This window comes from Crocodylus porosus, unplaced genomic scaffold (assembly GCF_001723895.1).
Source record: "Crocodylus porosus isolate Cpor-Errol unplaced genomic scaffold, CroPor_comp1, whole genome shotgun sequence".
Taxonomy (NCBI): domain Eukaryota; kingdom Metazoa; phylum Chordata; order Crocodylia; family Crocodylidae; genus Crocodylus; species Crocodylus porosus.
In genome coordinates, this window is record NW_017728943.1 from 59,795,951 (window position 1) to 59,818,753 (window position 22,803).

Genomic DNA, 22,803 nt, shown 5'->3' on the forward strand with positions numbered 1-22,803 from the left:
ACTTGTAATTTAAAGACATGTTCAGTATTAAGAAATAGAAAAACAACTGATACTGTATTGTGCGTCACACTGGAATGCTTGCTTTGTTTGTTCTGAGCAGAGTTATATGTAGGAATGAATTAGGAATTTTAATTCTGACTGCCATGTTTATCTTATGTAGGCTACTCTAGAGATGCTCCTTTTGAAGAAGCAAGAAAGAATGAAGTGTCATCCTTTGGCAAATTACCACTATGCTGGTAAGTTTCTGTACAAATATGTATTAAGGTACAAAGCACCCAGGATAGGCACACCGTGATTTTGGGTAAAGTCATTTTCTTTACTTATTTTCTTTACTCTTTTTAAAATAATGATGAATTTCTGCTCCCTTCCCCACCCCCCCGGTCCCTTTCTTCCCAGTATTATCCTTGTCATCTACTAAAACAAAAAGGGACAATTTTTAATGACAGCCAGATTAACCAAGAATCCTCCTCTTTATTTAATATTGAGTGATAAGTCTATCTTAATGACACAATTGGTCCAATAAAAGATAGCACCTACAAAAATCCTTTCCCCCCTTTTTAACTTTTCGATTATTTTTCTTAATACTGATACCTGTAATTACTTAAGCTGATTTCTGCCACCGAGTCAAATCCAAAACTCTCCACTGAAATAACAAAACACACATACAATCTTGATCGATGCATCGGGCCAGGAGGGAATTTTTTACCCCTGCTGCTACATGTCAGCGTCTTTTTAAAGCCTTCCTCGGAGGCAGTGGGCACTGGCTGCAGCCAAGGCTGGGGGCTTTGATTTGGGTGTGTCAGTGGTGCTGGGATTTAAACCTAAAGGTTCCTGGCTAGCAGTTCTTGCTCCTCTGCTCAGGATCAGGCTGATTGCCATATTTAGGGTCACAAAGTAGTCCATACCCCATCCATGGGGTAAAATTCTAGCGGTGGGGGTAAGGGGGGTTGACTTCCTCTCTAGCAGGGGAGGTGGTCTTCTTCTTCCTTGAGCATATATTAACAACCTTTACATCTTCCATGGTCCCACTACTCTACCTGTGGCAGGTTAAGGTGTTTGTCTTCAGTTGTGTTAAGGCTGATTGTATAGTTTTGCCAAGAGGTTAAGCAAAGGATTTGGGTAAAGTAAAGGATGATTTTGATAGGGATGATCCTGCCTCAAGCAAAGGGTTGAACTAGGTGACCACTGGAGGTTACTTTCAGCCCTAAATCTCTATGATTGCCTGCCCTATGGTAGTGGTGCTCAATCTTTTTCCCTGGCTGAATGTGCAGTGCCAGATCCAGCTGGTGGCCTCCCATCTAGTGCCTGGGTAGGTGCAGCAGGGCCTATCCAACTGCTTAGAGGGGAGCAAAGGGCAGCCCAGCTCCAATTCAGCTGCATGGAGGGACAGGGCATGGCCCAGCCACTGTTCAGCTATGCTGAGGTAAGGGGGTATGCCTCAGCTTCGGTCTGGCTGTGTGGTGGGAGAGGGCATTGGAATTTGGCAGCATGGGAGGGTGGCAGTATTAATGGTCTTTGCTCCCCCACCATTCCATGGCTTTATTTGGCCTGCAGGCCAGAGATTGAGCACCCCTATCCTATTGTATTAAAATACAGGAGAAAAAATGAATGCAGTTCTATGTAATATTCTATACTTTCTACTTTAATAGTTAAATGGTACAAACTATCCTAAAGTATTTTTCTGTAAACAAAACTTACTGCGTGGATCTGATTTGAAATTCTTGTCATTTATGTTATGCAATTCGCTCCCTGTGTAACTTTGGGGTAGGCTCTTAGTTTGTTTATACCTCAGTATCCCCTTCTGTGCAGTCTTACTTTCTTCATCTGGTGTTGTAATGCATAGTAAATGTTAGATTGCTTACAATCTCTCTTCATAAGAAGTGCGAAGTGCAGATTAAGTTATTACTCTAGCTACTGCTTTCACATAAAATCAGTGTCTGCTGAGATCCAGCAACAAAACAAACACATCTAGAACTAATACTTTAATAAACACAATGGAGTTTCCTCTAGTTCAGAATCTGAAAGTACTTTTTGAAACACAACGTGGCCTTCAGTAGGCCATTTAGATCTGTGGTGTTACTGAAGATTACACGTTTACAATTTAGTAAAGGGCAAGGTTTCTTCTCACTCTGTCTCATATCTTTGCTTCTCAACTGTTCCTATAAACAGGACTGCATATATGAGACAGTTGCCTGTCTGAGCGTAACCATCATTTCTAACCTGTACTCAAAAAGAAGCAAACCGTGAATCTCTCATTAGTCGGAGAATCAAAATACAGTAGGCAAGATTCTGGTGTTTTGTCAGCACCAAAGCACCATGTACATGGATCAGTGAGCCACAAATTTAGCTGTAGCCACCCAAGAGAGAACTTTCCTGGCAAGAGGGACTTTTTAAGCTGCAGGACCCAGCTCCAGCACCACTACTACCCCAAAGTAGGGGCATGCCGGGGAAGAAAGAAGCAAGACACATCTCTGATATGCAACAGCAGTCCCTGCTTGCTGTAAAACATGGTAGATGATGCAGTGCAGACTGGCCAGGAAGCTGCTGGTAGCCCTAGGCAGCTTCCTGCTTTCCACCTTTCTCCCTTAGGCCAGTTGATGCATAGGAGATGCAGCTTCTCTCCTTTCAAGGAAAGATCAATAACAAGAGATTTGTTTTTTCCTGGTAGAGAAAAAAGGATGGCACAATGTCTTTTTAGTGTCTAACCTTGTCGAGAACACACACATGGTTTCAAAAGCAGTCTTGTTGTCACAGGAATAAAGAGGGAAAAACTGTCAGTGATTTATTGTGTGTAAAAGATACACTTGTTGTAGGAAAAGGCTCTACTTTCCTAAATGATTACTGCCAGAGTTATGTGCAGCACTGGCTTTTGGTCACCCAGTATTTCAGAAATCCTGGTTAGCCAGTAAGAATAAAATAAGTTTATGAAGAAGTGGGATGATAAAGGGGGAGAAAGGTTTTGATGCATGAAGTTGTTTGCAGTCCCCGGGTTGTGGAGCAGAATGGAGAGTGTTTTGTTTTCCTGTGCTTCTTGACTTTGCCGGTTGCCACATGCTATGGGTGTCAGGAGTTTTTGTTGCCTTCCTCAGAAGTATTGGGTATTGGCTGCAGCCCCGGCTGGAGAGGTTTGATTAGGTGTGCCAGTGCTCCAGGCGGGACTTAAAAAACCCCTGAGGTTCTTGGGCAGAAGATCTTGCTCCTCCACTCAGGGTCAGACTGATCATCACATTAAGATCAGGAAGAACTTTTACCGCACAATCAGATTGGTATGGACTGTAGGGGTAGCAGGCATGGTCCTCTTCCTTGGATCTCTCAAAGGTATTTTAACAAACTACTCATATCTTTACAGTGCACTGCTTTATCTGTGACAAGTTAGAGTGGTTTCTGATTGTTTTGGGGCATTGTGTCTTGTAGATGCACCAGAGGGTTGTTTCATTTTAAGATCAGATGAGACAAACATTCATCTAGGGTGGTTTGGATAAGAATGATCCTGCTTTAGGCAAAGGTTTGGACTAGATGATGTCCTCAGGTTCCTTCTCATTCTACTTCTATGATTCTAAGACTGCATTTGGAGGGCCAGGAAAAAGCTGGTTGCAGTCATAAAGATGCAAGATGACAACAGTGTGGAAGGTGCATCTCAGCCCTGTGGTTGGAAGGAAAGAACATAGCAGAAGAAAGTGCCCTACTAACTGGGTCAAACAATGGTGCATCTAGCTCAGTATCCTGTCTCCAGCAATGGCAGTAGCAGATGTTTGAGAGAGAAAACACATGAACAGGGTTATCTAGAGTGATCCATTCTGTCATACCCTCCCGGCATCCACTGTCTCTACTTCAGAGATGCCAGACAATACATCATGACTGTCCTGTTTAGTAGTGCTATTAAGAAGTCTATCATCCATGAATTTGTCTAGTCCCTTTCTGAACCTGGCTGTACTATCTGCCTCTACAACCACTGTGGGGGGAAAAAAAGGGCTTTCTTTTGTTTTAAATCTGTCTTATGCTAATTTGAGTGAGTGCCCCTAGTTCTAGTATTCTGGGACTTGGTAAATAATAGTTTCATCTTCAGTTGGTCCATACCCTGTATTATTTTATAGGCCTCTGTTTCCCCTCTCAGCCTTCTCTTTTCAAACTGAAGAACCCTAGCCTTTTTAGCCTTTTTTTGTATGGCAGCTACTCCATACCCCTGATCATTTTTGTTGCCCTTCTTTGTATGAGCAAAGGCTATATCATACAGGTATCAGTGAGAAGAAAAATCTGCAAAATGTAAACATAACCTTAAAGTGAAGAATTGGAGGGCTGTATTGCAAATGATGCCAAGGTTATGGGCCTGAATGACCATCGGGAGGGTGGGATTGTCTTTGGTCACCAAGAAAGGAGGCATCCAGCAGAGAGCAAAGAAAATGTTTTAGAGGCCTGGGGCACATGACTTCCAAGGAGAGGCTGAGGGAGTTGGGTTTTAGTCTGCAGAGGAGAGGACTGAGGGGATTTGATAGCAGCCTTTAACAACCTGAAGGCTGGTTCCAAAGAGGATGGAGCTGGACTGTTCTGTGGTGGTAGATGACAGTTTCAGTAAGGGAGGTTTAAGTTGTATAGTAAAAAAAACTTTTCTCATGAGGAGGGTGGTGAAGCATTGGAACAGGTTACCTAAAGAGAAGGCCTCTAAAACATTTTCTTTGCTCTCTGCTGGATTCTCTCCAATGTGTCCACATCCTTTCTGTAGTGGGGGGCCCAAAAATGAACACAGTACTCCAGATGTCACCTCTCCAGTGCAGAATAGAGTACTTCCCTTGATCTGCTGGCAATGTTCCTACTAATCTCCATCCTTGGAGGTTTTAAGGCCCAGGCTCAATAAAGCCTTGACTGCTTACAGAGAAGAATTGGTGGGGAATATAGTAGTGGATGGCAACTTTGGCAGCAGTGTCCATGAAATGATTGAGTACATGATCCTGAGGAATGGAAGGAAGGAGAGCAGCAGAGTAAGGACCCTGCATTTCAGAAAAGCAGCCTTTGACTCACTCGGGGAACTGATGGGCAGGATCCCCTGGGAGGCCAGCCTGAGAAGGAGAGGAGTTCAGGAGACCTGGGTGTATTTTAAAGAAACCTTACTGAAGGTGTAGGAATGAACCATCCTGATGTGCAGGAAGAATAGCTTGGCTTAGCAGGGAATTGTCTAGTTGGGGATGGTTCTGCTTCAAGCAGGGGGTTGGACTAGATGACTTCCTGATGTCCCTTCAACCCTAATTTTTTATGATTCTGTGATCCTCTGAAAAACACAGCTAATGTGCAGTTGGAGAAGTAAGAGATTTTAGAGAGAACATAGTTACAGGATGCAAGGAAAGACCAGATTTCTAGAAAAGGAATGTGGTTGATGGTGTCCAAGGCAGCTACAAGTCAAGGAGGGTGTGGATGGAGTACCACTTACAATCTTTGGCTAGCAAGGAATTAATTAGAGACTTTGAGAGCAGTTTTTGTGAAGTGAAAGGAGTGGAAACTGAATGTGAAAGGTATGAGGTAGAATTGAAGGAGAGGAACTCCAGACTGTAAACAGCACATACAGCAAGGCTAAGAATTTGGGCTCTTTTTGAAATTTAAGAAGCCCAAGCATGTTTGTATAATGAGGTGAATATGGGTAAGGAAAAGTGTGAGAGCGGGAATGAGGGAGATCAGAGAATAGGATGGGATCACTGGTGCAAGTGGAGGGGGGAACAGATCAGAAGAAGTGGATGGGGCGAAGAAGGAACGCTTTCTTCATAGTACAATATTTCCCAGAGCTTGTGAAGGTTCACAATGACACAAGAAGAGACAAGAGGATGCTTTCACTTGCTTCACAATCCTCTCGAGCTAACTGGTAACACTTGCCATGTCACTGCTATACCTGTGGTCCTCAGAGTGTGGTTTCTAGATAGAGGGAAAGGACCAGAATTTCTCAAGTGGACATAGGAACCAGAACTTCAGAGTTATCATGCTACATGATGAACCAAAAGCGCACCAGGCTTAAATCTCTTAAAACTGTAGTAAGGCAGTTAGAGACAAAATAACTGTAAAGTTCTTCAGCACAACTTGAAGTTAGGATTCATAATTGATAACCACTCTTCAGCAACTTACAGCTCTTGTGTTGTAGTTTTATTTGATGGGGATATGTCAATCAGATATTGTAGGCATAGAGGTATTTCTTATTGTACAAAGACATTCTATTTCAAGAATTGGTTTAATTAAATGTAGTGGCATTTGGATTAACGGGGGTTTTCTCCACTATATAAAATTCAATCATCACAGCCCCTGAGCACATGCACTTAGATTAAAGCAGGACTAGATCAAAGTAAAATGCAGTGCTGACTTGAGGGGAAAAAAAATCCTCAAACAACAAGATAGACTCCCACTCCCTCACAGGACACCCTTCACACACAAGTGAATGAACAGTTGTCTTTGAAGCATGACTTGAAGGTCAGCAAACTCAGACACTGTCAAGCTGATGAGAGAAGCAGGTTTTAAACTTGAAGTCTCTTTACTCATTTGCCGAACACATTGGACATTCTGAGCTGCTAAACATCCTGAGCAAACATGTCTGAGTCTCTTAAACTTTAAAAAGACCACAACTTCTTGGCTTTGCTGCATGCACTGCTTACAGTCAGTCTAGAGTTCCTCTCCTCCAGTTCTTCCTGATGTACTTAAATTTAGCTTCTGCTGAATTTGAGCAAGCATATCCTGATTTCTTTATTTTAGAGAGAGCCTCTCTCCTTAGTCTCTATCAGCCTTCAAGATGAAATTTTGGGGAAGAGGTAGTCTCTCCTAGAGAGAACTGCAGCAGGGTGTGGTTTATTTAGTTAGGCAGTGGAACTTCTCAACCTTACTTTCACTTTAGGAAGGGTAAGAGAGACTCTACAAAATATTGTGCCTCTATCTAAATATGCAATATATGTTGTACATTTTACTTCGGTGTAACTAGTGAAAGTAATGAATCAGACCCAGAGCCGAGTTTGTAGAAAGGATTTACTGTTATATCATTGCACTGATTAAATAGCCACACTGTGGCAAATACAGTGGAATGTAGATTAAATCCCTGAACAGATAAACAGTTCCATATTCTGAGGTCCAAAATCTTTCCCGCTGCATGGTAGAACCCTCTATACACAATCTTTGTTTCTCCTACACCAGAAAGAGCTACATCAATTTTTTAGCAACCAGACTTGAATTCAACCTTTTCTCCTTTAAGGTTTCCTACACAGATTTTATTGTAGTAATTAGGCTGTTTCCTGCTAAACCTCAAACTCATATTTGGGTTAGGATCTTTGCTGATTCACTGCAATTACAAGGAAACTGCAAAATTTGAATCTGCCTTAGGGGTACAATAAAATAAACTCTTATTTCATTGTAGTAGTTTATTGGAAGAAGCATGATCAATTAGGCAGGTTGCTGGACATTGAATCTTGTGCTTCTGTATCATTTTGGTTTGGAAAAGGTATAACATTAAGGAAAATTTATATTCTGTCAATTATAACACTTGAACATTTCTCATACCAAGATTGAGAAGATGAATACACTTTAATTCCACATCCTTATATTCCTGTGGTGCAAATGTTGTTGTTTCTATTTCAACTGATGAATGAAATGAGGTGCAGAGGGATTTGCACAAAAACTGGTCCCATAATCATGTAGAGAGATCATTGGCTTCTGTATTTGGGTGCTTATGCCAGTATTCTTGGCAGCAGTCTTCTTCCCCCTCTCCTGTCCACCCAACGGTGGATATTTTTTCCCAGAACAAGAATGACTTACTCCAAACTAGTGTAATTCAGAAATTGATGCTTAAATTCACAACCTATCTTAATCCCAATTAATTTCCTGTATAGGCAAGTCCATTGAAAGACTAAAATGGTGAGCTATTCCAGGGAAGGATTACATGTAAATGAAGGCAGAGTTATGCAAATAGGGGAAAATAGTAAGCAGCAGAATCACTGGGAGACATGTTTTTTATAAAGCAGCAAGTCAGAAAAAGACACTTAGGCCAATAATAGAACAGTTAATAAAACTCTAAGAATTTGAGGTCAGTGCCATTCTACAAAGCTGATATAAAAGCTTTTGTGTAAATCTAAGTAGAGATAGCTAATATCACTTTATCCTCAAGAGTCAAAATGCCTTCAGAGAGCAGAGGAATAATGAAATTGCAGAGAAGCTAATATCTTCACCATTGAAGACTGGCAGAATGCATACCCCAGGTCTTTAAAATGAGTGAAGTTGAGCCAATGTTTGCTAGATTGAGATGTCAGACAGGAAGTTAAGGAACAATCAATAACTTTGAGAAATTTTAAAATTCATACATTTAAATTGATATACGGCTAGTTTTATACACTTGGCATAAATACTACAATGATACTGAATTCAAGAATTTAGCATAACTTGGAGAAAAGTCAGTGATAAAAGCAAACTAAACACTGTCAGAGTTGGAAAGAAACTTGTCATACGGGTTAGTTGGTGTTTGACTGATTCCTTACCTCTCCTGATGCTCAAGTGCTGTAGTCTTATAGACAGGACACTGCTTCGAGCCAGCAGAACAGTTCTTGTCCTTCTGGTATTGGACTCCTGTTCACTAAAGATTTAAATCAGAGCACAGACTTATTTTCTACAGTCTGCACTAGATTAAACACTGATCCTCAGAGATGGAGTCTTATATTTTCACAGGCAGTTAATCTAGAAAAGCAAGTGTCTCCTTAAAACACTTGGCAGCTATATAGCAACTCCATTCAAGCATCAGAAAGCACTTTGCAGTTGCATGGCACTGTCATGAAGTAGTTCATAAGCATCAGCCCTATTTTGTGGATGGAGGTGGACATGGAGGGGTTAAGTAGCTAATTAATTTGTCACTTGTCATGGATTATTAGCAAACAGTTCTAACTCCTAGTTCTCTGTTCTAACAGCTAGAATACCATATGGAAAAAAATGTTGGAAGTTGGACAAGCTGTTTATAATGTATTTTTATATATTTTAGGATCTGACAAGTGGACAAAACCCGAAAGAAAGCTTTTTAAGGATGCACTGTCCATTTACAGCAAAGATTTTCTTTTTGTACAGAAAATGGTAAGAAAGCGTCTGTTCTCTGCCAGTTTCAACCTATTGTTTTCGTGTTAGCCACATCCTTTTCTTCACTCACCAGTGTTAGGCTCGCTCACTGCAGAGGTGAGAGCTCCTAGCACCTTGGAGAACTAGGCCTAACCTTTTAATCTGTGTGTTAGCCAGGTATTCAGATTCCATGTGACACCAAACTCTTGTCTCCATATTCTGATTTTTCTTGCACTAAAAAAGCATAGCTCACAGTGGTGATAAAATACCACAATTAGTATTAGAGAGGTGCCTGTATTTTTTTTAGTTTCCATCATAGAAAAAGGAAACATGAGAGGCTGCCATATCTGGAGGGACAGAATTGCATGCCTTAATTGTTATTTTTCATGCTGAAAAATGTTTGCTTTATGTAAGGTAAACCTGAATACTGCATATCCTGCCTTTTTTTTAATGGCTTTTTGGTTGGGGAAAATGGGTGGGTATAGCTATAGTATTCTTCTAAGATTTTTTGCTCCAAAGTTATCAGTGTATACCGTCAGTCAGTAGTGGGTTTTTTTAATAAAAATCTTTATTTAGGAATAGCCCCCAGGAGTTTGCTTCATTCAAATATATTAAACAAATCTGTGGTTTACTTAGGAGTAAAGAGAAATTACTCTGTGTTCAGGTTATCTATATTTTTTGCATTTTGCTATTTTTTCCTAAATATAGCACACAAAATTCAACCTTTTATAATGCATTACTGTCAGTAAGTTCATAAAACTGATGCTGGGCTATTATCACTTGGATCTAGGTTAAGTCTAAGACAATTGCACAGTGTGTGGAATACTACTATACTTGGAAGAAAATCATGCGTCTGGGACGGAAACACAGAACACGTTTAGAAAAAAAGAGAGATGAATGCCTGGTAAGCTTTAAAAAACTCCCCATAAACTCTAACACTAGTAAAGCTTATAAATCTACACTGAGATTTTATTTTTTTATACAAGTGCAGCTTGATTGATGGAAACTAAATGTAATTAAGGCTACAAGTGTGGTGTCTTAACTCTGGTCTGAAAACATGCACAACCTGTCTTGACTTCTGTTAGTAACACAGATACAGGAAAAACTTTTGCAAATTTCCCAGTGTGCATGCATGTGTGTATACATTTAGCTTGCTACTATAATTCTTGGGTTATGGATGCACACAACACTTAGAACAATTTAAATGTGATTTAAATGTAAGGTGGACAGACATGCAAACATGTTAAACTGGTTTAGTCACCTGTAATGGTTCAAAAGAGTACCAGGGGGTGGGATGGAAATCAAATGCTGCTGTATTAACTCACAAACAACACACACCATTTAAAAAAAAAAAAAAAAAACCTCTCCAAAATTGGGGTGCATGTCTTTGGGGTGTGAGGAATTTGATTTTCTTCACCAGGCTAGAATGATGGAGATGCTGTGCCAAAGTACCTGCTGCTGCTCTCTGAGCCAGCAGGCAGAAAGGATGGAGTGCAGTTATTACCGCCTCTACTGAATTGATAGTAGCTTTTGGCTGAAAGAGGCTTACCACTAACTTTTGCTTGAAACAATGAGTGAGCTGGCTGAGGGTAAGTGAGCTGATGCATAGTCAGCCATGACTCTGGGAAAAACTTTCTTTCCCTCTACCCCACCATTCTGCCTTTCAAAAACAAGGTGCATGTCTTATTTGGGGGCATGTGGTATACAAGCAATATGGTACCATTTGAACTGGTTCAGAGATACGACCTGTCAGATTCCAACAATTCTGCAAATTCTACTAAAAACCTTGTCACAAGGACACGAAAAAAGGAAGGGAAGTGGTGTGCGTGAATGCCAACCGTTCTGAGGCATGCCTGGTTAATCCTCCAGGCATCCCACATCTCATTGTTCTTCACCCTAGTCCCCGCACTGTTACTACTGGCTGCTCTGGCACACAGCCAGAACTCTGCTGCCCCGCATCCTTCCATCCCTCTTTTTTTCCCTTTTGTTGGTACATTTTATCCACAAGCTCCCTTGCACTGCTTGTTCAATAAAAGCTTTCTTTTCTACCAACGAGCTGTGTCCTTGCTCCCTACTTGGCTGTAGCCCCTCTTCGTGCCCCCACCCATGCCTGGAAACCAAAAAGTGTGGGTCCAACACCTGATGCCCCACCCATGCCTCTCTTCTGTCTCCCTCCCCCTAGATCAGCTGACACACTGCAAACTTTGATTAATTGCAGGCTGTTGCAGTTTACTGAATTCACATTTAGGAGAGAAGGGGAAGCACAAAAGTAAAATCACTCCCAGCCACAGGTCACCCATCCCCTAGGATCCCTAAAGCATGGGTAGAAGGCAGGCCAGGATGGGTGCTTACTCCTACCCCCTGCTGTTGGAACCGCAGTACTTCGTAGAGTTGTGAACTGAGTCTCAGTCAGTGCCATGTGGAAATGGTTCAGTAGTTGTGTGTCCTCACCCTGTCCTGCAAGAATTGTGAACCAGTTCTCAGTCTCTGACAGTTTGGAATTGTTCCACTGTTATGGGTGTGCGCACCCATGGCATATAGGAAGTCGAGACATTTCTCTAGTCTAATAGGAAGTATCATTGGAAAAGCAGTTTATCTGGGCTTGCAAAAAAGTCCTGCACGATATACCTTGTACTACACGTATTTAGGCAATCTTAAACGGCTAGTATTATTAGCACACCTCTTCATTGGAGTATATTGTAAGTTGCCAGCCAGATAAAGATGAAGCATCACATTTGAAGATACCTAGTGCTTGTGGGACATAATTTTATATTTAAAGCTGAAGGCAGTCTTGGCCAACATTACAGAACTCTTAAGGGCTGCAGTTTGTCCTTGTGGCTGTGGTTTTATTGCATATATAGCGCACTCAAAACATCCAGTTCAGGGCAAGTGAAAATACTACAGCAAATGAAACATTGCTAGGTGGCGCACTCTGTTTCTGTGCTGTCACTTGTCTTATGCTTTTTTTAATATTCTTTGATCCCATTTTTAGTTTTCCTTAAATTTAATTTTAATTTCAGACAAGTGGAGAAGAGGAGGTTTTAGAGGATGAGGAAGAGGTGGAAGAAGACAGAAAATGTGTAAAAGAAGAGGAAAGTGAAATACAGAAATCCCCTGAACCACCACCTATCCCACTTGCACCTATAGACCTGCCACCCCTTCAAAGTCTCTCACTTTCTGCAGCCTCTTTTATCTGTGAAATGCCAAACTGTGGTGCTGTACGTGTATTTGCTGTCTTTTATCAATATGAGAGGTGTTTGGTGCAGTGGATAGGGCATTAGATAGGAACTGGAGACCAGGATTCAGTTTTTGCCCCCATCACTAGTCTCTGCTAGATGTCGTTGGGCAAGTTCATTTCATTCATCTGTGCCTCAGTTTCCACATCTGTAGAATGGGTACAATGACATGTAGCCTATGTATAAAGCATTTTGAAATGTATGCATGAAAAGCTTCATGTAATAAGAGCTAGGTATTATTTTGTGTGCTAATGGAATAATGAAATAACTGAGAATTTTTTTTAACTTCAGTAGAGTATATTGGAGAGTAGAATTTGGTCAAATGTGTCGTTTTTAACCAGTGGTATTGTTGACATATATCAGCAAAATGTAAATTCAATGCATGTCTCCTTTCTTTGCTGCTGTTGCAATTCAAGTTTGTTTTCCCCCACCAGGTGTTCAGCTCCAGACAAGCATTAAATGGCCATGCCCGTATTCATGGAGGTACCAATCCAATGACAAAAACAAGGTGTACAGTTTCAGTTGCTAAGCAAAAATCTGGGACACAGAGTGGACATGGTTCAGTTAAGAGCTCACCTGCACACAGCACAACAAGTGGTGAGACGGACCCAACAACAATTTTTCCTTGTAAAGAATGTGGCAAGTAAGTAAATGCTTCTTTATTACTTGTTTTCCCCTTGTATTTTGAAGAAATAGAACCTCAAAAAATAGTGATTTATTTGCCAGGTTTGTTTTTAAGGGCCATGAGTTTCCTTTGTAGGCAATTAACTGTGCCCTTCCCAAACTCCTACCCTAGTCAGTCATGGGAGACTGGTCTGGATCACATTTTGGAGCTTGGTCATTTGCTTATCACATTCAGTCTCTCTGTCTCGCTCTCGCTGTCTTTTTTGGCTCCATCCACATACAGGGGTTATGCCTCCTGATTCCAGGAGAGGGAGACAGTGCTGGCCTTCTTGTTTTCTGTTTCAGCACAAACTCCAGGGTGATCTTGAGCAAATCATTTAGGTTCAGATCCAGAAAGTGTAAACTTCTAAATCCTTTGCGGATTTTGGCCTTTGTTTCCTGGTGCCTGAATTTCCTTGCCTCTTTAAGAGAGGTAAATATACGTCTCTACCATATGGAAGGGTTATGCAAGTACTTACTATGCAGAGCGTGCAGTGCTCAGATGGTACAGTAATAGAGGAGCCATATAAACACCCTAAATAAGTGAAACATAGTAAGGCCTTTATTACTAACAGGCTGTAAAAACCTAATTAGTACTCTCTGAAATCCTCAAAGTGGGGTAATGTAGATTTCTCTTTACCAACATATGTTTCAAGGCAATGAAGCAGGGCATATTTATTTATTTTACAGTACAGTCAAAATATAATTTGAAATGGCAATAAAATGTTCCCTTGAAATTTTAGGGTGTTTTTCAAAATCAAAAGTCGCAATGCTCATATGAAGACTCACAGACAACAGGAAGAACAACAAAGGCAAAAGGCTCAAAAAGCTGCTGTTGCAACAGAAATGGCCGCTACTATTGCAAGAACTACTGGGCCAGCTGGACATGGTATAATCCCTCTGGATCATATGGATTTGATTAAACATGTGGAGGACCTTGATGACGATGTTGTTCAGGAGTTGGGTAATGTCATGGAAGAGAATGAAGTCATGGAAGCTGACCTCTTGTTGGATGATGAAGATGCAGACCTACTGCAGGATGATGCTGAACTGTAAATACAGAGCTGTCCCATGCAGACAGCTAGCTCCTGGATGCATCAGTCAAGAAATCTGAACTACCTGTTTATTTTCCATTGATTTTTTTTTTTTTTAACTACCTGTATAAAAACTGATAATTTCTTTAGTTCAGACCTAAAAAAACTGCTTTTTTTCCCTTTTTTTTTTTTAAATCAATCTGTGTTTTGGGGAAAATAAATAATTAGCACAAAGATTCTTATAAGGTGTTTTATCTGGGTTCTGTTTCACTGAGATCTTTCAAAACCACTAATAACAGAGAAGTCTATATATCTATTACTATTTCTTTCCTGACTATTATCAGAAGAACTTTAATTCTGTAGAGTTCTTTTCTCCTATTCTCAGTTGAGCATTACTAAGAATGTGTTTCATTTACACTTCTTACTCTGGCCCCTTTTACTAGGTAAGAACTGTTGTCATGCACTTCTGACAGGATAGTTGTCTGCACTGGATTGTACAGTGAGTTTCCAGCAGTAAGCGTCATGTTTGGAGATGCTGACTTGATTAAATCTTCTTCAGCTTTTTGTCCTGGTTTTATTTGGAACTAAAAAAAAAAAATCTGACTAAATCTGAAGTAATTACAAGTGTGATTGTATCATGAATATCATTGTACATTTTCAGTTCTACCTTGCCTTAATTTTTACGTGTTCTTGTTATCTGTACCTGCAAAAGGTAATGTTTATACTGTACATATGGAGATTCCACTTAACCGGGTTTTAAAAAAAGAAGAGAGATCCTCGGGCTTCCGAATGACCTAATCCAAGGAATGAAGAAAGATGATGGTGATTCTACTGTGAATCACATCCTCTGAAGGGAACACTGGATTAGGAGCTCTACTTTTGTAATTGGCCTGCACTGGAGATGCAATCTGTTGTGCCAGTAAATTACACTGTTGAATAGCCATTCCAGAGGCTTAGGGGGTGGGGGTATGACTTCATGCACACAGTGCAGAAGTAGATTTTGTTTATGGGCCAATGTCAGGAGATGCCCTTGTCCCACAGAGGGAATGGGTTGAGTGATGCTGTTGAATAATAGTGACATGTTTGGGATTTTGTTTTGTTGGGTTGTTTGTGTGTTCGTTTTTTCCAAATCATTCCTAGGCCCGAAATGTTATTCTTGTGCCATTTTTGAGGATTGACTTTTAATTTCATCAGGTTTTATATGAAGTTTATGGAGAAACAAGGGGACAAGGCTGTCAGTCTTCCTCACACCTCTGTGTAACCCAGCTTTATGCACAAGTTCTCTGTAACCCCATTGATAATTAACTTGATTTGATTTGTTGCGATAGAGACATACTACTGGACTCATGGAGTTTTATTCTCGAGTCCTAAACCAGAAGCAGGTTTAGGCAGCCCATGGAGAGTTACATTTGACCGATGGACCTTCCTTACAAAATGGCTAGTTTTTGAAGTTCTCCTTGGAATAAAATGCAGTAAATAATATAAAGGCTTCAACGGCACACTGATACTCTTGTGAATCGTGCACAGCAGAGCAGAACTGGAAATTTTATAGAACATCTTTATGAAAAAAATTTCAGATTCTTCCTGTTCCTTTCTTTTTCTGACATAAGCATGGCAAAAGAGTGAAATACTTCAGACAAGTTGTCTGGGGTCCCAAATGCCTTCTTAACCAGAGTGCAAGAGGTTACACACCTGCTGCTTTTCTGTTAGTAAAACTATTTATATCTGGGCAATACAAATAATGGAAGGTTTTTTAGTTATCTTGTGCAAATGTACGTGGCCACACAGGTACAAAGCCATTGCAAATCAGAACCCCTAGGTTTATGGGTAAAGAAGAGTTTCCCCATCAAAGCAAAGAGGGACAAAATCTGAAGAGTTGAATGTTCTGCTAATCACTAGTAAGAGAGTAGAATCCACTCAACAGCTTCAAGTTACAAAGGTTCCTCTATCTTTTTTGTCAGTGGGTGGAAGAAGCTGCTGGTTTCACTCCAACAGTAGCACCATCTCTGCACAGCCAACCATTACCCTTTCCTATCCCAGGCATGACTTCTTATATAGCTATGCTAGCCAGGTTCAACCAACTGCTTTGAAGTGGAGAAACACTGTAAAACGTTGTATATACTGTGTATCTTACAAGTTTTGACTCAAAGCTGTGCATGTTCTGGGTGTTTGCAGAATCAGAGCCTTTGGTACACAGTAACTTGCACTGTCTTCTATGGCCCTAAGGTAGCAAAACTTGAGTGAGTCCATTCCATTGTCTCTATACCCATGGAGCATTAAACCCTGGGGGATCCTCTGCAGAGCCTTTTGTTCTAGCACATGAAAATATGGAAGCATTCTACAGAAATAGCACTCCCCCGTGCATGTTGGTAAGGAAGACATCTGCAGGGACCAATAATGCCTTTAGTTTTTACTTGATACTTACTCAGGCAAAACTACCATTCAAGTTTATTTAGATTTTTTTGTCTGAAAAAGAATAAAAATAATACTGTCAAAACTTGTGGATTTGACTCCCGGAGAGTTAATAGAAGTGTTATACTAATCCCATTCAACTATTTTCTGGCTGTCTAAGATAAAACTGGCATACCTTTATTTGTCAAAACAATGATAAAAATAGTGACATGACTTGAAATAACCAAAGAAATGTAGGTTTCTGAAATAGTATACTTTAGGCCTCAGTCATTCACTCTGTATTGCACTGTCTGAAGTTTAAAAAAAAAAAAAAGTGTTGTTCTGGCTTGTTCCTAAATGTAGTTTTAAAGGGTTCTCTTCCCCTCCCTCTCCCCCAGGTGATTTTTTTTTAATTTTTTTTTTATTATTATTATTATTATTTTTCTTTGTTGATGATTGATGGTGTAAAACTATGTTTACCAGAAGGTAGTTTCATTCTTGATCTTGGTTATCTCTGGCAAAACCTGTACATAGAAAAAAAAATCAGTATATTTTATGGAAAAAAAAATCTTATTTTCAAAAATATTTAACTGTTATATTTTATTGGAAGAAGGTTGTAAATATTTTAGGAGCTCTAGTGTAAAAAAAACAAATTGTACTGTTGGGTGTGGGAAAAGTAATGAAAATAAAACTACATGTTTAATGTAGTTGATCTATTTCAGTTATGGCTTCAGAATATTAGCATCCGTCTTGCATGCAGTTTAATTTCAGGATGTAACTTATTCAGATTTGCACTAGAATGGCTTTTTTCACAATCTGGTATTTGTTTATCTGTATTTTTTTCTTGGATTCACCATATGTGGTACATATCAAAAAGCACTATGTATAGAGTATTCAGTACTATTTCCTTTTGTAACGGTTGTATCTGTACAATCAAAAGGTTTTATGTAACATTTTGGCAAAAAGAGGACAGTATTTTCTAGTGAATTTTATACTTTTGATAAAATGTAATTTTTTTGGGTTTTGCTACCATGGTGAAAATTTCTTTTAATAAATTAATCTTTGTTTTAAAAAGTATGGGGGGGGTTGAAAACAAAGTTACATGTATGTAAAAATATATATAGTTACATTGTTGATGGCTTTAAAAGGACATTCCTTAGTAAGTGGTAATTGGAATTCTGAATCCTTCCAGAAAGAATATTGTTTCTCTTGCACACACCTTCATTTTGGTAAACAACATGGATATTTGGGTATAGTTTATCACACAATATGGACATGTTCAGAAAGGGTAGAACTGGATGATGGGCCATAATTTGAAAACAAAAAATAGTCTGTTTCACCCTGTTTTAGAAACATATTTCTGTCCAATAATAAATACATGAACAACTCTGTCCTCTCCTCCTGTATTTGATATGCATTCTTGTCTCAACATTTTTAATATGTTAATTTGGAAACTTTAGAATGTCCTACAGCCAGAATCCAAAGATTTCTTTACTGAATGAAACTAGTGGTAATTCTAAATTGCATGTACACCAGAGAACTATCACCCAGTGAAAAACTGGATGTACAAGGAATACAGAAGTGTCTTACTATTTTTTTTTCAAAAACAATGCCCTTTCTGCTCTAAATCCACATACAACATCCCTATCCTGATTTATTTTTTTACCCTAATGCCAGGATCTACAAAGAAATGCAAAGTTAGAAGTAGTATTTTGCTGTTACTATTATATATTGCCTGTTTTTGCAAGTTGTGAAGTTTTTATTTCTAGAAACACTTGAGAGAAGTGAGGTGTGATTAAAATGAGTGCGGTATCTTGGCAAGAGTAGGGAGATCATTTTATAAATAATAGGAAGCATGGGGGAAAAGTCCCCAGGGAGTGGGAACACATTTCAATATAGGTCATGCTTGGATAGAGAGCTTACTGGTTTGTCTGTGAATTGTCATAGAAATATAGGGGCCACAACTTATCATCTAGTCCAGGCAAGATCAAAGGTAGCTGGAGCACCCCCAGCAGATATTTGTTTAACCAGGGGTGGCTCTAGAGGAGATCCAGTGGTGTGACTGCACCCTCCTTCCTGACTGTGCAGCAGGAACAACAGTCCAGGACGTAAGTCCCGAAGAAAGTAAAAATTTCCTTCCATTCCTTTTTCTCTGTGGTTGGAGGCCACATTCCCTCCTCTCCCCATTACTGCCAGTCCATTGCAGGTGTCCCTGCTATTCCAGGGGCAAAAGGAGCCTGCTCCAGCTGGGTGTTTTCTATCAGCCTGGGAGAAGGCATGAAGAAACGGAACCTGGTGCCATTACCATCCCATGCTGAGCCCAGCCCTTGCACAGCCTGGCTGGAGGAGGATAGGATCCCCACTTCCCCTTGGGACTGTAGGGACACCAGCAGTGATTGATGGAAGAGGGAAGGGAAGAGACATGTCTCTGAGCAGAGGGAAAGGGAGTCGGGAAATGTTTACCTTCTTTGGGACTTAGTCCTCACCTGCTGCTCCCAGGGCATGGTCTGCCTACCTCTGTGGGAAGGAGGGGACAGAAGAGGCTGGGAGCAGAGTGTGTGCAGCCACCAGTGGAGGGCTAGTTGCTGTTCCCACACTCGCCCTCCCCACCCTTATCAAATCCTGGATCTGCTTCTATTTCTTGACATTTTTTTAAAGTCTCTGAAGATGATACTGCCTGATCCAAAGTGCTTGCAAGCCCCTTGGCTTGGCTTCATCTGCTAATTTTATAAGTGTGGCTAAAGCAAGTAAAGTTCTGTGGCAAGAAGAAAAGAGAGGTCACTCCACAGAAAATGTCATGGTAAAACTATATCTTCCCAACCTATTCATCATCCAAGTTATGAATGAAAATATTGGATAGAACTGAACCAAAGACAAATCTATGTGGGATCCACTTGAGACACCCTCCTAGTTTGACAGCGAACATTGATACATAGATCTTTAGAATTATGTTTTTCAACCAGTTGTACATGCATCTGATGGTAATTGCATGTGATTATAGGCCATACCTCCTTACCTTACTTAGGAAAGCCTTGTGTGAAAGTGTCAAAAGCCTCACTAAAAAAAAAAATCCTTACCTTTTTATGAAAGTCATGATATATACCAGTAATGCTTCTGCTTTTTCCTTATCCTCTAAGCTAGTTACCCCATTAAATCAAAGTAAATTATCTTGATGTGGTATGTTCATGAGAAATCAATGTTTGCTGTTTCTTTTATTTTTTAAAACACTTCCTATCTTCCAGGTGATTCCAATATCTTTGCAGATCTGGAATTTCATGGATCCCCCTTTTTTAAAGATGGGTCCCATGTTTGCTTTTCTATGGTCTCTGGAGCCTCCCACGTCTTCTACAGATTCTCCAAGATGATTATTAGTGGTTCAAAAATTACTTTGGCTAGGTTCTTAAGTACTCGATGGGTAAATTTCATCAGGCTTTGCTGACTAGAGAGATTTTTCCATACTCTGGCCATACCCTGGTCACAAAATTATTTTTTAATAATATTTAGTAACAGTTTACCTTTTTGTGACCGTTAAAGCAGGGGCATGGGATACTTACCGTTCTTTTCATCATCATCTGCTTTATTATTTTGAAAGAGTCTTCCCTTTGTTTTTTTCTTCCTCCTAATTGATTTATAGCTCTTAACACCTAATTTATTTTTAGAATCTTTTCTTGCTTTCATGTTCCCAGAAAACTGAAACACATTTTGCCCTATTTCTTTATACTCAGTCATGTGTCTTTGCTTCTTTTTTTGGTTTTTAGTAGCTGAGTTGTTCCAAATGCAGCTATAATGGTATTTCACTCTGCATCCTGTCTTTCCTTTATATCAGGATAGTTTGTTGCAGTGCATTTATAAGAGTCTCTTTCAATAACTGCTGGCTCTCGTGTACTTTTTTTTGTCTCTTGGGGGATGAACAAGCATACCTTTGTAGCTGCTTTAAAAGGGGAGGGCAATAAACTGCCTTAACTTTGACCCTGGATGAAGCAGGGTTAAAGCTAGAGTGGTTTTGCTATGCTTGTGTGCCTTCCAGAATTGTCCAGATATTATATTTGCTTTCTAAAGCCTGTATTCATAATCTTTAATAGTGATACAGTTGTTATGTCTATGTAGCCCAGTGGTGCACAACCCCTGTCCCCGCAGGCCAGATCCAACCTGTGGGGATCCTCAAGGGGCTGGAAATTAGGCAGCAGTGGCAGTGTTACTTATTACTCTGCTGCTGCCAAATTTCTGGACCAAAGAGGAACTGCCTGGGCTAGATAATGTGTGCAGAGGGTAGGACTAGCACACAGCCAGGCTACTGTCCCCAAAGACCCTACCTCTCAGTTCTTTGACATTATGGTCTGCTTTTCTGAAGTCCATTGTCCTCATCCTTTGATTGATGCCTTCTTTGGTGGCAAACTCTTTTTATAATTTTTGATCAGTTTCATTCAAATTAGGTTCCACCTTCAGATTCTCAATCAATCCTTATTAATCAAAATCAATGGCTGCACCTCCACCTTAAACAAAAAAAAGAAGCCTTCAAAACCTGTGTCCTGCTACAGTGTTGTTACAACAGAGTATATAGTCTAGTTGGGTCAATCCTGAGGCCACTGCAATTGTTGAGGTACCTTCGATACCTTACACTTGGTGTGGTGCCCATTTCCTCTCCAGACATGGATGGCCAGTGGCTCACAGGAGCTCATCTGCCTTTTGACAGGTCTTGTGTATAGTCCTGCTGGGTGTTCACACACCCTCCTCACCCAGGCTAGTCCAGGTGGGGACACCAGTTGAGTCACTAACAACCTGACCGTGGAGTTGGCTGTACTGGTTTATGTAGTACCAGATAGCCAACAAAGACAGTAGGGGGACCATCTGTTAGGGCTGTGCGAAACGGCACCATTTCATTCTGACTTGCATTTCAATGTTTTAACAGAACGTCTCATTTAGTATATTGCTTCAATTCAACTGCTGGTCCATTGTGTCTTGTTGAAACAGTTTTGCTGTTTCTATGTTTCACCCATTGGCTATAATGGGGAAGCCCAAAAATCCTATAACTTTGTCATTTCTGGCCTGATTTGGATGAACCTTGTAGGAATGATGGCCCCTTCCGAGGGCATGAAGCCTGCCAAGTTTCAAGGAGATTGATGCAGGGGTTTTGGGAAAGCTGCACCTCAAGCTGCTGAGAAGCAAAATTTATGACATGGGTGACACTGTATGTTAAGGTACAGCAGATTGAAAACTGCAGGACTGCTGTTCCCTGCTGAGGCCACGAAACCTTCCAGCAGTCAAGGACATAGGTACAGGGGCTTCAGGGGCCCTGGACCTCTGGCTGCTGACAAGCAAAACTCATGTTATGGGTGCTTGTGGGACTGTCTCTGTCATGGGGCACAGGGGGTGAAAACTGCAGGCCTGCTAGGCCCTGCTGCAGCCACGAAGCCTGCCAGGTGTCAAGGAGATTGGTGCAGGGGGAGTCCAGGTTCTGGGGCCCTGCACCTCTAGGTGCTGACAGGCAAAACTCGTGACATGGGTGGGTGACACTGTGTGTGTGTTAAGGTGTGCCCTCACTCAGCTGACACCAAGGCAGAAAGCAGGGAAGTTCAAACAATGCTGCCTTTTAAGCAGTTTTTCCATCCCTCCCCCAGAGCACTGGGATTGGATGGGACCTCAGGGAAGGATCACAGTCACTGGCCAGCTACAGTCAATAATGAGAGCGCTCCTTCCCCACCACTTCCCCCTCCCTCTCCTTACTTTAGTTTATGTTTCCCTGCAGGCAAGCTCAGCTTGAACTTTGAAACTTGCAACATTTTGACATTTTCAAAAGTTTCAACTTGCCTGGTTTAATTTAGAGGCTGTTTTGAAGCTATCTGTTTTGTTTCAATTTTGGTGTTTTGAGCTTGAAATGAGTCAAAACAGCACTGAAACAAAACTGCCGGCAAAACTTTGCACAGCTTTACCATCTGTCCCTAATTGGGTGGGACAGTCCTGCAATGGGATCCTCAAGTTCTGGTCCTGGGCTTTATGACCCTGGGACAGCATTTATCCCAGATTCACTGTCTGGGGCAGGGATCCACAGAAAACGGCAGGTTTCCCCTTGCAGGCTGGCAGCACTCCAGCCTCCAAGGGGCTGCTTGGAGCAGGATACAGGGGGCAGATGTGGGCTGCCCACTGTAGGCTCAGGGCTCCCTACCCTGCCCCCAAGCCCAGTGTTGGCTGTGCTGCCATGGCGAGGCACCCCCTGCTCACCTGGCAGGAGCGGTGGCAGCAGCATGGAGTCGTACCTCCTGCTGCTGTTGGGCCCACAGGGGGTGCAGGGCTCCTGAGGGAAAGACAGCAAGGTGGGGAGCCCTAAGCCCGCATCTGTCCCGCTTGGATCTGCTCCAGCCATGCTGCCAGTGGTGGCAGAGGTGGGGGTGGAGGCTGCAGGGCAGAAGGTAGGGATGTGTTCTGCT

General features: G+C 41.1%; 1 protein-coding gene across 4 annotated transcripts in view; it reads left to right on the plus strand.

The window, feature by feature from the left end:
* Nucleotides 1-16,697, plus strand: part of TRERF1 (transcriptional regulating factor 1) — a 134,426-nt gene extending 117,729 nt beyond the window's left edge. For 3 of the 4 annotated variants that reach the window (XM_019549423.1, XM_019549421.1, XM_019549422.1), the window contains exons 12-17: nt 161-236; nt 8,984-9,072; nt 9,845-9,958; nt 12,075-12,272; nt 12,725-12,933; nt 13,697-16,697. In XM_019549423.1, the coding sequence (XP_019404968.1) occupies nt 161-236; nt 8,984-9,072; nt 9,845-9,958; nt 12,075-12,272; nt 12,725-12,933; nt 13,697-14,009 (999 nt within the window). In that variant the 3' untranslated portion in view covers nt 14,010-16,697. The remainder of the gene's footprint in view (nt 1-160; nt 237-8,983; nt 9,073-9,844; nt 9,959-12,074; nt 12,273-12,724; nt 12,934-13,696) is intronic. The other variant, XM_019549424.1, reaches the window with a different exon arrangement.
* Nucleotides 16,698-22,803: the final 6,106 nt, after the last annotated feature.